Source organism: Diceros bicornis, chromosome 10 (assembly GCF_020826845.1).
Source record: "Diceros bicornis minor isolate mBicDic1 chromosome 10, mDicBic1.mat.cur, whole genome shotgun sequence".
NCBI classification, from domain to species: Eukaryota; Metazoa; Chordata; class Mammalia; order Perissodactyla; family Rhinocerotidae; genus Diceros; species Diceros bicornis.
Genome location: NC_080749.1, coordinates 51969844 through 51985913, shown reverse-complemented (window position 1 = coordinate 51985913; position 16070 = coordinate 51969844). Strand labels below are relative to the sequence as shown.

At 38.2% G+C, this 16070-nt stretch overlaps 1 protein-coding gene across 1 annotated transcript in view; it reads right to left on the bottom strand.

The window, feature by feature from the left end:
* Window positions 1–16070, bottom strand: part of MYO3B (myosin IIIB) — a 265307-nt gene that overhangs the window by 168945 nt on the left and 80292 nt on the right. The window contains exon 16 of the mRNA XM_058548594.1: window positions 4745–4824. Within this exon, the coding sequence (XP_058404577.1) occupies window positions 4745–4824 (80 nt within the window). The remainder of the gene's footprint in view (window positions 1–4744; window positions 4825–16070) is intronic.

The following is a 16070-nucleotide window of genomic DNA, read 5'->3' as shown; positions in this document are numbered from 1 at the left end:
GGCCTACCATGAACTCCAAAGAACTCCAATGAATTCTAAAAAATCAAAACCAAAAGAGATGAGAAGGTTGTTGTCTAACCTAAGAGTTTGTCTTCCAGGGCTAATTTAGTTAATAGTAGCCTCATTTAATTAAAAAAAAAAAGTCTCAGAAACAATCCAGAAAGTAGATTCTATTATGGGCATCATCTAGCAAATACCTCTTCCCAAGCGTATGGATTTCACAAGAAAAAAACAGTCCTCTCCAAAGTATCTTATAAGTTTTACATAAGATAGGAGGAAAAGAGACTAGAAAAGAAGAGTACCGAGTTTTGGAATCAGACACACCTGGTTCAAATTCTGGAGCCTCCACTTACTAGCTACAGTCTTGGACTTGGTATTTAACTTCTCAAAGCCTCTGCTTTCCTCATTAGTAAAATTGATAAAAACTACTGCCTTGCACACACACAAGAAGTAACATCAGTTCCCTTTACATCATTACCATGCTGGATTTAGTTTTAGTTTAATGATTGATATCAAGGATGCAGAGCTTTCTTCAATGGCAGAAGGTGAGTACTAGCACCCACAGAACACATCAAGGAGATCTTTATTTACTTATTGGCAGAGATAATACTTCCAATGAAACCAATTTCAAAATGATCAGTAGAACAGATATTCCTGATAAAACCATTGTCTGTCTAACCCAGTATATCTTTCTCCTACAACACCAATTTATACGACAATATAAGTCAATTGGAGCTGAGCAAGCTTGCTTTCTGCCTACATGACAAATGTCCTGCCTGATTCCCTGTGAGAGGGACTGGTTAGCCTTCAAAGTAGTCATGAGTAAGCTTTACAAATTGTGGTACAGATCCCAAGCTCACAGGAAATGAGCAAGCTTCTGTATATGCATGGACCCCACACATGGCATTTTAGATGGTTATCAAAATGTTAGTAACAAAATATTTATTGTTTCCCATGTGAAATCACTGTACTAAACACTTTGCCTACATTATGTCACTGAATTCTCAAAACAACCCTATGAGGTAAGTACTATTACTATTCCTCTTCTAGATATGAGGAAATTATGGCTCAGAGGTTTTAGGCAAATTTCCCAGAGTCTTGCAGCTAATAATTGGCCATGACCAGATCTGAACCCAGCTCTGTCTGATTCCAAAACCTTCCTTGTTAAAAATTATATACTGCTTTTCTATGTGGTTTGATATAACTTATAAAATCTGTCTGAAAGCATGGTATTATTAAGAAGATTTGCCTCACCTGTCAACTAAATTTACCCTAGGATAAAGACATAGACTCCAAAAAGTCTCATAAACCATGCAGAGTTCAGCAATAAATGATAAAAATGAAGGATTTTTTCCTGGTCTCAGTAAGTACCCACTATTTGCATTCTGAAACCTCTGAAGAAATTTTATTTATCTTCTTGACAAGGCCTTTTGTCAAAAATTTTTACTGCTATCAAGTGATGCATCCATACCTTAAGGAAAAAATCCCTACAGCATCACTGCTCTCAAAAGCCTCTATAGCACTGAATGGGAAAGAAACACTGGCATTGACACGGGCCAGGTGAGCAGCGCTGAATGTGCGGGAGGCCAGCTTCCTACAAGGCCACCTCTGTTATTTTGTCTTAGATAAGGCAGAGAGGAACTGATGGAGGTTTTTTTTTTTTTCTTTTTTTGTGAGGAAGATCAGCCCTGAGCTAACATCCATGCCAATCCTCCTCTTTTTGCTAAGGAAGACTGGCCCTGAGCTAACATCTATTGCCAATCCTCCTCTTTTTTTTCCCCTTTTTCTCCCCAAAGCCCCAGTAGATAGTTGTATGTCATAGTTGCACATCCTTCTAGTTGCTGTATGTGGGACGCCACCTCAGCATGGCCGGACAAGCGGTGCATCGGTGCGCGCCCGGGATCCGAACCCCGGGGGCCAGTAGCGGAGCACGCACCTAACCGCTAAGCCACGGGCTGGCCCCTGATGGAGTTTTTTTTATTGCTGTTGTTACTGTTCATATTTTCCAATGTCTTAATGAGAACTTTCAACTCATCTCCCTTCCAAGTGAAAACAAATCTCTAGTCATTTTCATCTCACCTATATACATTATTATTACAGTCATGCACCACATAATGATGTTTCGGTCAACAACAGACCACGTGTACAATGGCATATAGCCTAGGTGCATAGTAGGTTATACCAACTAGGTTTATGTAACTACACTCTATGATCTTCATACAACTATGAAATTGCCTAACAATGCATTTCTCAGAATTAATCTCTGTCAAGCAACGTATGACTGTACACTGAGGGAAATACACTCCACACACTGGAGGGCACACTTTTCACACAGGCAGGGCCTGAACAATAGTAGGCAATACAGGGAGGGAGGTAACACTGTGCTGGTGTTCTGGGTGTGGAAGGCAGGGGAACAGGTCTTGGCACAGTCCAGCAGTCAAAAAATCAAATTGAAGAAAGCAGGGGAATATGGGGTGACAGAGAATATTACACAGAATATTTCATCTTTTTGTATCATGATCCCTTTTAGAATCTGGTGGAAACCAATGACTCCAAAAAAGACATACACAATTGATCCTCATTATTTGTGGATTCTATATTTGTGAATTTGCCTACTTGCTAAAATTTATTTGTAACCCCTAAACTAATACTCACAATGCTTTCACCATCACTCACAGACATGCAGAGTGGTGAAACATTTGAGTCACCTGATGCACACGTTTCCAGCCAAGGTTGAACAAGGTGACACTCCGCCTTCTCGTTTCACCTCTCATGCTATAAACAAGTGTCTTTTTTGAGGTCTATTTAAGCGCCACGTTTTTTGCACTTTTATGCTTTTGGCTGGTGATTTCACTATTTAAAACAGCCCACAAGCATAGTGCTGAAGTCTGTCTAGTGTTCCTAAGTGCAAGAAGGCTGTGATGTGCCTCTTGGAGAACATACATGTGTTAGATAAGCTTTGTTCAGGCAAGAGTTATAGTGCTGTTGACCAGTTCGATAACACAAATACTGTAATTGAAATGTTTTATATAAAGAAATACCGCACATAATTAATTATTTGTTAAAAATATATATTAAATAAGGTGTCTTTAAATAGAAGCATACATAAAACAAGGTTATGTATTAATCTGTTGACAAAAATGTTGTGACCAGAGGATTGCAGGAAGCTAACCATGCATTTTCCCTAGGAGCAATGCTTCAATATCTGCTGATTCAGTGCTCAGAGTGACTTTATAGAACATAACTTTCATGAATCACGAAAATCAACTGTATTTAACACAAACAAAATTTTACATGTAATATCAAAAGGCTCTCAGAACCACTGAAACTCCTATGCAAATCTCTTCTAGGGGTCCACATAACCATGTTAAATAGTTCTAATATCTTGCTACAAACTTGTAAGGTTGAAAAGTACAGTATTACACCAGATTATAATAGCAATTTGGGTATAAAAATTATTGTTAACGAAAACGATCTGAGTACCTACTATGTGCAGGTAAGTCTTTTATTCTCAGAGGAAGTAAGTACAGATACATATGTCTGTATCAATTTTGGGATAATATTCGACAGTATCATGTGTGGCTGAATTGCTTATTCTTTACTAAATAACGTAATATCCAATGTAAACAAAGAGATAAGAAAATTCAGAGATGTGATCTATTTATTTTATTACTCCATTACCTTCAAGATAATTGTTTTTGGTGTTAGTATATATGATGAACATTAACCAGCCAGTCCTTGAGATCCTTGTTAAACAACATTAGCTGGAAGGATAGAACAGTTAAAGATATTTTACAGGGTGATATTTATTAACTCTTCTAACATCCCCTTTGCAGAGACAAGTGCACTGCTCATTTTTCAGAGGACAAAGCGGAACGATAGGAAACGGTTTGGTTTCTTTCCACCCTGCTGACTCCATTTGGTCCCTGCTATTGTCCTCTGTAGGAGGGTGACAGCCTCAAGGAAAAGTGCTTTATCTCTTCCTAGACGGACTTTATTTTCAAGTGCCATTGTTCTGTATCTTAAGCGGTTCCTCTGAGAATCAGGTGAAGGGGTCCAAAATATCCCACAGTGGCACAGGAATTACATTGAGCTGAAGACATTTGAGAATCAACAGCTGCAGGAAGTAGCTTTTTCTGAACTCCTCTTATCCGCCTAACAAGAGAGCTTCCCAAAAGAATTCAACTGTCATAAATGCCCTCCCTAGCAGTTTCACAGTCAGGAAAGATTGATTCCTATCACCAGAGACAAGAAGTCAGCAATGGGATAAGAAATTGCCTAAACAGACATTGTCATAAAACTATAATACTTCCCATCTATTATCCTACGGGACCATTTATTTTTCCCAAAAGTCGTTTGTTCTCCCAGAAGTGCCCTTCTCCTCCTCTTTATCCTCTACTAAGATGGTAGATGAGCCCCAAATTCTAACGGCCCTTTTGAGGCACATTTTTTGGTGAACTCCTGTATGTACATGATTCATATCTGTTTTTTCTCTTGTTAATCTGTCAGTTTGAGTTTAATTCATAGGCCTCCAACTACTGAACTTAAGAGGGCAGAGGAAAAGTTTTTCCTTCCCAACACAGGATTTATAAGGATTCCATGATGTTCTTTCAAATTTCCTAATCCCTGATTTCCTAAATGCCTTCAATCTTTTTTCCAGATTGCCCAGGTAGTGCCCAGGATTATCCCCAGGGAAGGAGCACCCTGTGTACCACATTATTTTGGGCACAAACCTGCTACTCACCTTGGCTCTCCCAACACTGAAATGCGGAGGCAAAGATCTTGAGGTGGCTGTTATCCTGGCTCTTGTTTGGGCCAAGTTACCTGAGTGAAAAAGACAAAGAAGTTAAATTGAAGGAAAAGTTAAAGAATAAGATCATGAGTAATTTTTCCCTTTGTGCCCTTGTATTTTTCTGAACTTTCCAAATGATCTGATCTGAATTTGAAAAATTGGGAAAATTTTGAAACTTCAATGATATAAAGTATTAAAAAATTATAATAATTATTAATAAATTATTTGTAAATAATTTCTCATATAAATGAATCTATATTAGTTTCATAAGCAAAAAACCAAAAACAAATACAAAGTCTCCAATTCACTCAATAAACTAAGAATAGAAGGAAATTACCACAACATGAAAAGGCCATATATGAAAAGCTCACAGCTAACATACTCAACAGTGAAAAACTGATAGCTTTTCCTCTAAGGTCAGGAACAAGGCAAGGATTCCCACTCTCACCACTTCTATTCAACATAGTACTGGTAGTCCTAGCTAGAGCAATTAGGCAAGAAAAAGAGATAAAAGGCATCCAAATCTGAAAGAAAAAAGTAAAATTATCTGTTCACTGGTGACATGATCTTACATGGAGAAAATTTCTAAAAATCTTACAAAAAAATTGTTAGAACTAATAAATGATTTTAGCAAAGTATTAGGATATAAAATCAACAGACAAAAATCAGTTATATTTCTCTACACTAACAATGAAAATCCAAAAAGGAAATTAAGAAAACAATCCCATTTACAATAACATCAAAAAGAATAAAATACTTTGGAATAAAGTTAACCAAGGAGGCAAAAGTCTTATACACTGAAAACTACAAAACATTCCTAAAAGAAATTAATGAAGACACAAATAAACGGAAAGACATCCTGTTGTGGGGGAGGAAATAAATCTTTTTCCTTTATCCATCTTAGGTTCACTGGCTGGAGCCCTGCAAATTAGACTGACAAAAGACAGATTAACAAGAGAGTAACAAATGGAAGTTTATTAACCTATGCATCACACATACACAGGAGTACTCAGTGATGAGTAACTCAAAGAGGTGGTTAGAACTTGGGTTTATATAGCATCTTAACAAAAGAACAATAAAATTGTAAAGAAGTGACAAGATGAAAGAAAAGAACTTTGAGTATCTAGGGGCAGTAAATTGCAGGAAGGTAATTACATGGGGAAGCTAATGGAAGATAAGGGTTAGTTAGTAAAGTTTGTTATATAAATTCCTCTGGTGCTGTCTCTGGGTAATGAGGGTCTAGAGTTGTCTCTGGTAATTAACGTCTGTCTTTCTTGGTAGAGAAGGGAGGGGGGGCATCTTTACAAATTTATATCATGCTTTTAGGCAAATAGGAGGGGGGCAACAAGCTTTTCTTGTATCTGCTTCTCAACTGCCTTCAGCTCAAAATAGTCCTCATGCCAAAGTGGCATGTTTGGGGGTAGCATATTCTGCTACCCTTCACCGCATTCATGGATCAGAAGACCTAATATTGTTAAAATGTCCATACTATCCAAAGAGATCTACAGTTTCAATGCAATCTCCATCAAAATCCCAATGGCATTTTTTGTAGAAATAGAAAAAACAATCCTAAAATTCATATGAAACCTTAGGACCCCAAAGTGCCAAAACAATCTCGAGAAGGAAGAAAAAAGCTGAAGGTCTCACAATTCCTATTTCAAAATATACTATAAAGCTACAGTAATCAAAACAGTGTGGTACCAGCAGAAAGACAGACATATAGACCAATGGAACAGAATAGAGAGCTCAAAAATGAACCCATATATATATGGTCAAATGATCTGTGACATGGGTGCCAAGACTATACAACAGGGAAAGGACAAATGGTGTTGGGAAACTGGATATCCACATGCAAAAGAATGAAAATGGACCTTGATCTCACACAATATACAAAAATCAACTCAAAATGGATTAAAGACTTAAAAATGTAAGACCGGAAACTATAAACGTCTTAGAAGAAAATATAGGGGGAAAGCTTCATAACATCTGTCTTGGCAATGATTTCTTGGATAGGACACCATAAGCACAAATAACAAAACCAAAAATAGACAAGTGGGACTACATCAAACTAACAGCCTCTGTGTAGCAAAGGAAACCATTGACAGAGGGAAAAGGCAACCTACAGAATGTGAGAAAATACTTGTAAACCACATATCTGATAAGATGTTAAAAAATATAAGGAACTCCTACAACTCAATAGTAAAATATAAAATAAAATACCCTGATTAAAAAATGGGCCAATAAGTTGAATAGACATTTCTTCAAAGATTACATACAAATTGCCAACAGGTATATAAAAAGATGTTCAACATCACTAACAATCAGGGAAATGCAAATCAAAACTACAATGAGATATCACCTCACACCTGTTAGGGTGGTCATTATAAAAAACAACAACAGTAACAACAACAACAGAAAATAACAAGAGTTTGTGAGGGTTTGGAGAAAAGGGAACCCTTGGGTACTGCTGGTGGAAAACAGTATGGAAGTTCTTTAAAAAATTAAAAATAGAACTACATATGATCTAGCAATCCCACTTCCGGGTTTTATCCAAAAAAATTGAAAACAGAATCTCGAAGAGATATCCCATGTTCATTGCAGCATTATTCACAACAGCCAAGCAGTGGAAACAAACTAAATGTTCATCAAAGGATGAATGGATAAAGAAAATGTGGTATACACACACAATGGAATATTTATTCAGCCTTAAAAAAGAAGGAAATCCTGCCGTTTGGGACAACATGGATGAGCCTGGAGGACATTATGCTAAGTGAAATAAGCCAGTCACAGAAGGACAAATACGGGATGATTTCACTTATATGAGGTATCGAAAGTAGCCAAACTCATAAAAGCAGAGAGTAGAATGTTGGTTGCCGGAGGCTGGGGGGACAGGGAAGTGGGGAATTGTTTTCAATGGGTATAGAGTTTCAGTTATGCAAGATGAAAAAGTTCCATAGATCTACTGTACAATAATGTGCATATAGTGAACAATACTGTCCTGTACACTTAAAAATTTGTTAGGAGGGTAGATTTCCTGTTATGTGTTTTTACCACAATTTTAAAAATAAGTCTCCAATTAGGGCACTGGTAGCCATTGAAAAAGATGGATATGGAAGAAAAACAATGTTGGGAGTTTTCCTGAAAGAGAGGTTGGGCAAGAAGTTGTAAAGGTTTAAGACATAGACATAGATAAGCAGATCTAGCCGTATGGGTAGTGACCAGAGGATAAAGAGAGCTTGGGCAGCAGCCTCTGAGTCCTGGGAGCTGACAGGTCTTTTCATTCGCCAGGGGCGTGACCTTGAACAAGTTAATTAACATCTCAGAACCTCAGTTTCCTTGTCTATAACATGAAGATAGTACTACCTAATTCTCAGATTCGTTATGGGCATTCACCAAGATAATTCACGAAAAGCACTGTCAGCACGGGCTGGTACAAGATAAGTGCCCACTTCATGTTAACTAGCATTGATGATGATGGCGGTGGCAGTGGTGGTTATTATTATTATTATTATTATTATTATTATTATTATTATTTGCTGAGAACAGTTCACATAGGTCTCAAAGCAGAGAGTGTAAGGCAAGAGAAGACCAGGGAATTGCACCAATTTGCTACTGTGAGCACTGGTTAATCAAAAACCAAATGAAAGATAAGAAAAAATGATAAGGCAACTCCTCTTTGAGTTTTCCTGAGTTTTTGATCTCTTGGCCACTCTGATTCCTCTGCTTTTTATCTTTGAAGGGTCTGAATGGCCTGCTCAAACTCTTCTCTCCTCACCACCCACCCACCCTTCACCTCCTCTCTGATCTCTCTCCTCCCAAACTGAGTGCATTAAAAGATCTGTTTGCATTTTTACCTGCAATGTCATTTGATTCTGTAGCAAAATAAAAAGTTGTCAATGAAAGGAAATGCCGCAATTTGTGCATATGCAAGACACTCAAGATTTCAAAGTTTTTAGCAAGCCTAGCACAAAGACGTCCAAATGTTTTCTCTGGCGATATCTTCAGAGGCTAAACTGTGATTAATAGCCCAGAAAGAACCCTTTGAAGCAGGATTGGTGACATCAAAGTCGTAATCCAGGGGTGGCAGGAGCTTTATAATGAGTGGGAAGCATTTTAACACATTTCAAAGGATTTACAGCATGAATAAACAATAGACCTCAGCAGATGCACCACACACACCTTTCGGAAACATAACCTATAAGAAGTTTCCATTTTAATTTAAATGTAAATACAGTGTTCACACTTCTTTCAAATGTTAACCATCCTCAGTGCTTCACCCCTAGATGGCCTCTTCAGCTAAGAATGCCTCATCACCCCAGACCACCCTCCTGTGCTTCCCAAAACCGTGACGACCCACGTGTGTCAGAGAGAAAACAGAAGTCAGAGGCATCTAATGGAATTTATATCCTATGTGGGAACTGGGTTAAGAAAGAATCTGAAATAGAGCTTGCAATGATCCCACAATTTCCCTGCTTCCAACTTAAAGGGAAAGAGACAAGCGATCTGAAGACAGAGCTGGAACTTTTAAAAGATGGCAATTTCCTGTCTGCTTCAGAGGATTTTCATCTCTTGGAAAGTACCCAGCACCCATGATTTCATCAGTTGCCTTTTAAGAACTGCCCAAAATGATGGGTTGCTGTTTCCAGTAAGCATAGAATTTGGCTTCCCTCTGCTGCCCCCTCTAGGTGTATGGGATTTGTTGCAGGGTTCTCACGGTAACTGCTGGTGGGTATTTGTCTGGAAAATTTTCCTGTTTTAATTTTCCCTAACATGAGAAATAGGCTAAGAAGCTAATAAAAGATTGCAAAGCAATGCTGAAATGTAAAATGCTTGTGTCAAAATGCTACAAAAAAAGGAGCTGCAAATAAAAACTCAAATGCTTCAGTTCATCTGTTATCAGATTATCTGAGTAGACATGAGAACTGAAACGTGTACCCTATAGTCAGCTTGGATACTGAGAACGGAAATCACGCCTTACTGTCTACACGAAAACCACCTTGTGCTATTTCTGTCTCCATTAGCATGAATTTCTTTTTCCAGGAGTCTCCTGTCCAGGCAAATGGTTTGATTATTCATTACAGGAACTTCTCGTAAGACCAAAGACTCATCAACACTTCAATGGAAAATATCAACAGTTTACGCCCTATAATTCTATGAATGCCTCATTTCAAAATCCTCAACTCCAATCCGGGACTATTGTATTGTGATCCTTACCCAATCCTAATCAAGCTCCCTCACTTTGAAAGACCCACCTGAAATCAAACTTGATCTGTCAATAAATTATGACCCTGCCTTTCCTTCTCCAACACACTGCCAAAGCTTTGAGAAGTGGCCGTTTCCCTTATCTCAGTAAGCAATCAACTCTGCTTTGTCTTATCAGCGGGTTGGGTGGGTAACGTTTAGGGAGTCAGCTTGGGACAAACTTGCTTGTGTGATACATGCAATGACTGAAATGTTCTGATTTCAGTTAATGACACTGTAGCTAATAAAAATACAAGGAGTTAAAATTCAGTAGTTGTATAAACATACTATAGTATTTTGTATATTAAAAGAAACAACTTAGTTTGTCTTTATATAACTATCCTAAATCTATAACAAGTATTTGTTTTAGATTTGATACATTGAGGTAACTTAAAATAGCGACAAAAGAAATGACACAGTTGTAGGAGGCCAAGAGACAAAGTGTGATGTCAGATTTTGTTGCGCAGTTTTTACTTTCTCCCCCAGATTTTATTTACAGCTTTGAGAGTTGATATCAAAAAATGGGCAGGGTGGAAGGTGGCAGAGTTCCCAGCCCACTTAATCTCTCTAGCAAAGAACACAGATAATTTATTTATATATGGTAAGGGCTATAGTTTTGTGGAGGGAAGGAATCAAGAGTGAAATAAGAGACCAGCCTGTCCTCCCAGCTCTTTTACTGAAGAAAGATGCCCAGATAACAAATTCACTCTCTTTTCTGAACACACAACCTTGCTTTTATCATGCATGGGGGAAATTCCAAGCCCAAAGGAAACACTTTCCCCATTTTTGCATCGACTTTTAATTGACAGTTGTCTGGCATCTTAAGAAATTTCTGCATAATTAACACTCCCAGACTATCTGCTTGAAGGAAGCCAAACCAATGTTTCCTCTGATTTTTTTCTTTTTCATTTAGAATGTGAACTACAGCTTTAAAAATTTGTGATCCAGAGATTTCAAAACTGTAGAGCTGAGGAAAAATAACTCTTTCTTTCCTCCTTAAGCTTACAACTCATAAACAGGTTGTCAGCCCAGCAAACAACTGTATCAAATCATCAGACTGTTTCAAGGAGGTAACAAAGGCTTTCCTTTCCTAACTCGGTCAATAGTGGGGCTGAGGCCCTCTGTTCTCTGCATTTTATTGCCACATTAGTGGAAGTTGCCAGTTCAGTCTAGCTTAATGTCAAGAATCTGCCCTTGGATAGAGCCAGGTTAAAAAAGCTCTGGGTATCCCACATTTTTTGGTGGATTTTGCTTGGAAATAACGTGGCTATCGAATGACACGATGTATGTTCACAAAAGTACTGGGGCCTAGATGGTTGATATTTATCCAAGAAGACTACTAATTCTGAAAAAAAATGAAATCCACACACACATATCTGCCAGCACTCATGTGTCACTGACATGTGAGAATCACTTATGCCAATCTCAGAGCAACATCCATATGCAGCAGAGTGGTTTTTAGCCCAACCAAGCCTAGTCCTGGACAAAACTGTAACTTAGGCAAAGGATATATTCAAGTTCCTCCACACCACTTTTCACATTCTATTTCCACTTATGAAGGTGCAACATGGCTTTAAGGTTGTGTCTCCTCCCTACCCAGACAACCAGCTCCCCCTACTTCCTTGCCCCACCCTTGAACTTCTCCAGGCAGTACAGACCTCCTCCATATACCCATCAAATCTCTCCTGTCTATGTTCCAAACCTTCAGGTTACTATTCTTCTCTGACAACTAGTACAGGTCTAATTTGTTAATGGATGGATAAATATATTACTTCACTCAGGTAAGATGTCTACATGGTATGGAAAGCTTTCTAGGAACAAAACTTTTATGGAATAATTCTATGGATGGAAATGTTGAGTGCCTGTAGACCATCCAGTGTCTGGGTATGAGGGAGAGTTTTGAAATAGGTGTCCAAGTTACTCATACTTTGAAATAAAACATTAAGGGCCCTCTATTGTTCTTACACAGATAAATAAAATTCTTGGGGAAAGGCGAAAGACTAATATATAAACAATTCATTACATTTATAGTGAAAGTGTTACAATAAACCTAAATAAAGTGACATGAGAGGCCAGAAGACTAAGTTTTCTTGGGAGAATGTGAAAAAAATGGAAGAATAGGCAACAAATGAGCTAGGTCTTGAAGGATGAATAGGAGTTTGACAGGAAAGGGAAAGGATTCTGTCTGGAAGATGTAGACTGTTAAGCTAGAAGAGCAATCTTAAAAAATTCTAGAGAGCTTGTAAGGCAAACTCTCAAGAGGCTTCTCATTTTTATTTTTATTTTATTTATTTATTTTTCTGGTGAGGAAGATTAGCCCTAAGCTAACATCTGTTGCCAATCCTCTTTTTGCTGAGGAAGATTGGCCCTGGGCTAACATCCGTGCCCATCTTCCTCTACTTTTATATGTGGGACGCCTGCCACAGCATGGCTTAATCGAGGTGGGTAGGTCCACAACCGGAATCCGAACCTGGGAACCCCAGGCCGCTGAAGCGGAGGGTGCGAACTTAACCACTCTGCCACTGGGCTGGCCCCAAGAGGCTTCTCATTTTTAAATTAGATATTAATAATAGCATAAGAATATTTATTATTTTTTCCTTACAAGCATAAAAACAGGTTACCTGCCACCGCCTGCCAATGAAAATACTAACTATGGAGGCAATTTTTGGTGGAGAAAACATGGAGGAGGCAAGCTTTTTTAAGGTATCATAAGTCACTGGTGGGACCATGGACAAAAGCTTTGCTATTTTGCTCTTCCAGATACTTCAGATGGAGTATACATCATCTGTGTGGCCAAAAGTGGATGGTTTGGATACAAACCACTAGGGCACTCACACCCGTTGGTACGAGTGTTAATGAGGCCAAAGTCTTGAGTCAAATTTCCTATGGGTCAGGTAGTTGCACACAGAAAAGTGACATTTCATGGTCTAAGACTAGAATCCTAAATAAAATGCCCAGGCAGGAGAGAAGAAATTGGTTACTACGGATAAAAAATCCCTTCCCAGAAGCTCTGCTCAACACATCTTATCTATTGATGGTGGGCCAGTTAAATGATTTCCCTGTGAGAAGCACAATATTACGTTTCCTTGTGTTTTCAATTAAGACGGAGAAACCCACACAGGGCTTCAGAAAATAAGATACTGTTAACTTCCCATTGTGCAGGATGATGATTGAGTGCTTGGAACTATAAATGCTTCGGTGGTTCTCCCTCTTTAGCAGGGAAGCAATGAAAAAGACACTAGACTTGAAACTGAGAAACCTGGATTCTTATCCCAGGCCTGCCATTGACTTTAAATCACTTCTGCTCTCTATAATTCACTTGTGTTATAGCATTCTGCCATGGAACCCATGGAACAATCCCTTTGTGATTATGCAGCTTCATCTATATTAATACCAGGCAATGTGGTGGAAGAGGGGTAGAATCCTTTGTGAGAGGGAATTACAAAGAACAGTGTGATGTTGATCTGGTGCCAAAAAAGGTTGTGTGATATCTATGGCCAGGACATGTGAGAACTTTACCTAGGCTGTAAATTAGAGAGCTGGTCAGGGCATTAAACAATATTGTTCACAAAGCAACATCAGAGAAAATATTTGCAAAAGATACATCTGGTAAAGGATTGATCCAAAATACAAAAACCCAACGAAAAGAAAACAAACAACCCAATTAAAAAATGGGCCAAAGACTTTAACAGGCACCTCATCAAAGAAGATATACAGATGGCAAAGAAGCATATGAAAAGATGCTCCACATCATATGTCATCAGGGAAATGCAAATTAAAGCAACAATGAGATACCACTACACATCTGTTAGAATGGCCAAATCCAGAACACTGACAATATCAAATGTTGACAAGGATGTGGAGCAACAGGAACTCTCATTCATTGACAGTGGGAATGCAAAATGGTGCAGCCACTTTGGAAGACAGTTTGGCGGTTTCTTATAAAACTAAATATACTCTTATCATACAATCCAGCAATCTTGCTCCTCGGTATTTACTCGAAGGAGTTAAAAACCTAGGCCCACACAAAAACCTACTGCCAAAAATTGGAAGCAACCAAAATGTCTCTCAGCAGGTGAAGGGATAAATAAACTGAGGTGCATCAGACAATGGAATATTATTCAATGCTAAAAAGAAATGAGCTATCAAGTCATGAAAAGACATAGAATAACCTTAAATGTATATTACTAAGTGAAAGAAGCCAATCTGAAAAGGCTACCTACTGTATGATTCTAATTATATAACATTCTGAAAAGGTAAAACTATGGAGACAATAAAACGATCAAAAGTAGAGGGGAGAGACGAATAGGCAGAGAACAGAGGATTTTTAGGGCAGTGAAAACACTCTGTGTGATACCATAATGATGGAAACACGTCATTATACATTTGTCTAAACCCGCAGAATGTACAACACCAAGAATCCTAAGGTAAACTGGGGACTTTGGGTGATAATGATGTGTCAATGGAGGTTCATCAGTTGTGACAAATTGACCACTCTGGGGGTGGATATTGATAATGGGGGAGACCGTGCATGTGTGGGGGCAAGGGGTATATGGGAAATCTCTGTACTTTCCTGTCAATTTTGCTGTGAACCTAGAACTACTCTAAAAAAATAAGGTCTTTTTTTGTTTGTTTTAAGCGACATCATGCTGAACAACAAGCGAGTAAGAGTAACATCGGACGCAAATTGGAGTCAAAAAGGTTGAGTAGTGTTGGGCTTCCACCTGGCTCTGAAATTCTATCTATGGTTGTAAGATACATCTTAAAAGATCCCTTAGGTAGTGGGAAATACGAAAGAACATCATAACGATCTCAAAACTAAAATCTGCACGATGTATTTTTTCTTAGCAGTTTGGTAGGCAACAGAAGTGGGAGGGGGCAGTGAAGATAGTGTGGCTTAGATAAATGCAGGAAGTTTAAATAATGGTTTTACCCAGGCCTGGATATTTAATTTGCCAATGCTCTCTTCACCGCTGACCACCGTGAGCAACTAGCAATGGCTCTGTTTCTGTGGTCTCTTTTCAGTTACTCCTCCTCCTTCACTTTACTATCGTGGCTAAAGTGAGTTTATTTAATCTCTCATTTTTATATCACTCTTATTCCTTCGCACATGAGAGAGGGGAAAGAGGTATCGTTTTTTGCTCCCTCCCTGCAATGTTTTTAAGATTAAGGAATTCGAGGTGCTAATCTTCAACGTCTTCATAATATATATTCTCCCACTAAAAAATTATGCTTCTTTCAGTTTGCATATGAGCAAATATTAGCCGTTTTGAAAAACTAGGTGCTCATGTGAATGCAATCATCACTTATATCGATCTTTTTTCTATTGAGTCTCTGAAAGCACTCAAGGTTAACTTTTGATCTTTAGGTACCCAAGTCTAACTTTCACATTTACCAATTGTTTTACTTTATTTCAAGGAATTACTATTAAAGGAGCTATATCACCTAGCTCTTTTATAAAAGGACCAAATCTGTACATCCAGGTGTATATCTTTGAGAAAAACTACAGCAGCTTGAGAATCCAGAAAATAAGGAGAGGCGTACTGAGAAAGGAACACTCTACAGCAAACAAAACTTGCAACATGCCTAATTGACCCGCATTATCCATACCTAAGCTACACTGCCATAGGCCTTCTGGACACCCACACACTCACATTTCTCTCTCTCTCTTTCTCACACACACACACATATGTGATTTTTGTTTGTTTTTACCAATTCATAAAATAGCATTGCCCAGAAAGCTTCTTCTACTGAACCTTATGTGTGTCATGGTGTTGAAGAATGAAGTTAATGTAAGTTTTATTTCTTAAGTACAGGCATTGTTTTTTTTGAGAACTTGGCTTTATGGAACTGTGATATAGCATCCAGAATAACCACTTGATGTCAAAAACTTTCTAAATTAAAGTCTTATCCTACAGACTTGGGAGGCAATTAATTGTTGATTTTTTTTTTTTTAAAGAATAGAACCTACTAAGAATAAAGGGCAACAAATAAGATTATTTCTCTGAAGAAGGAACTCTACAAGCACCTCAATTCT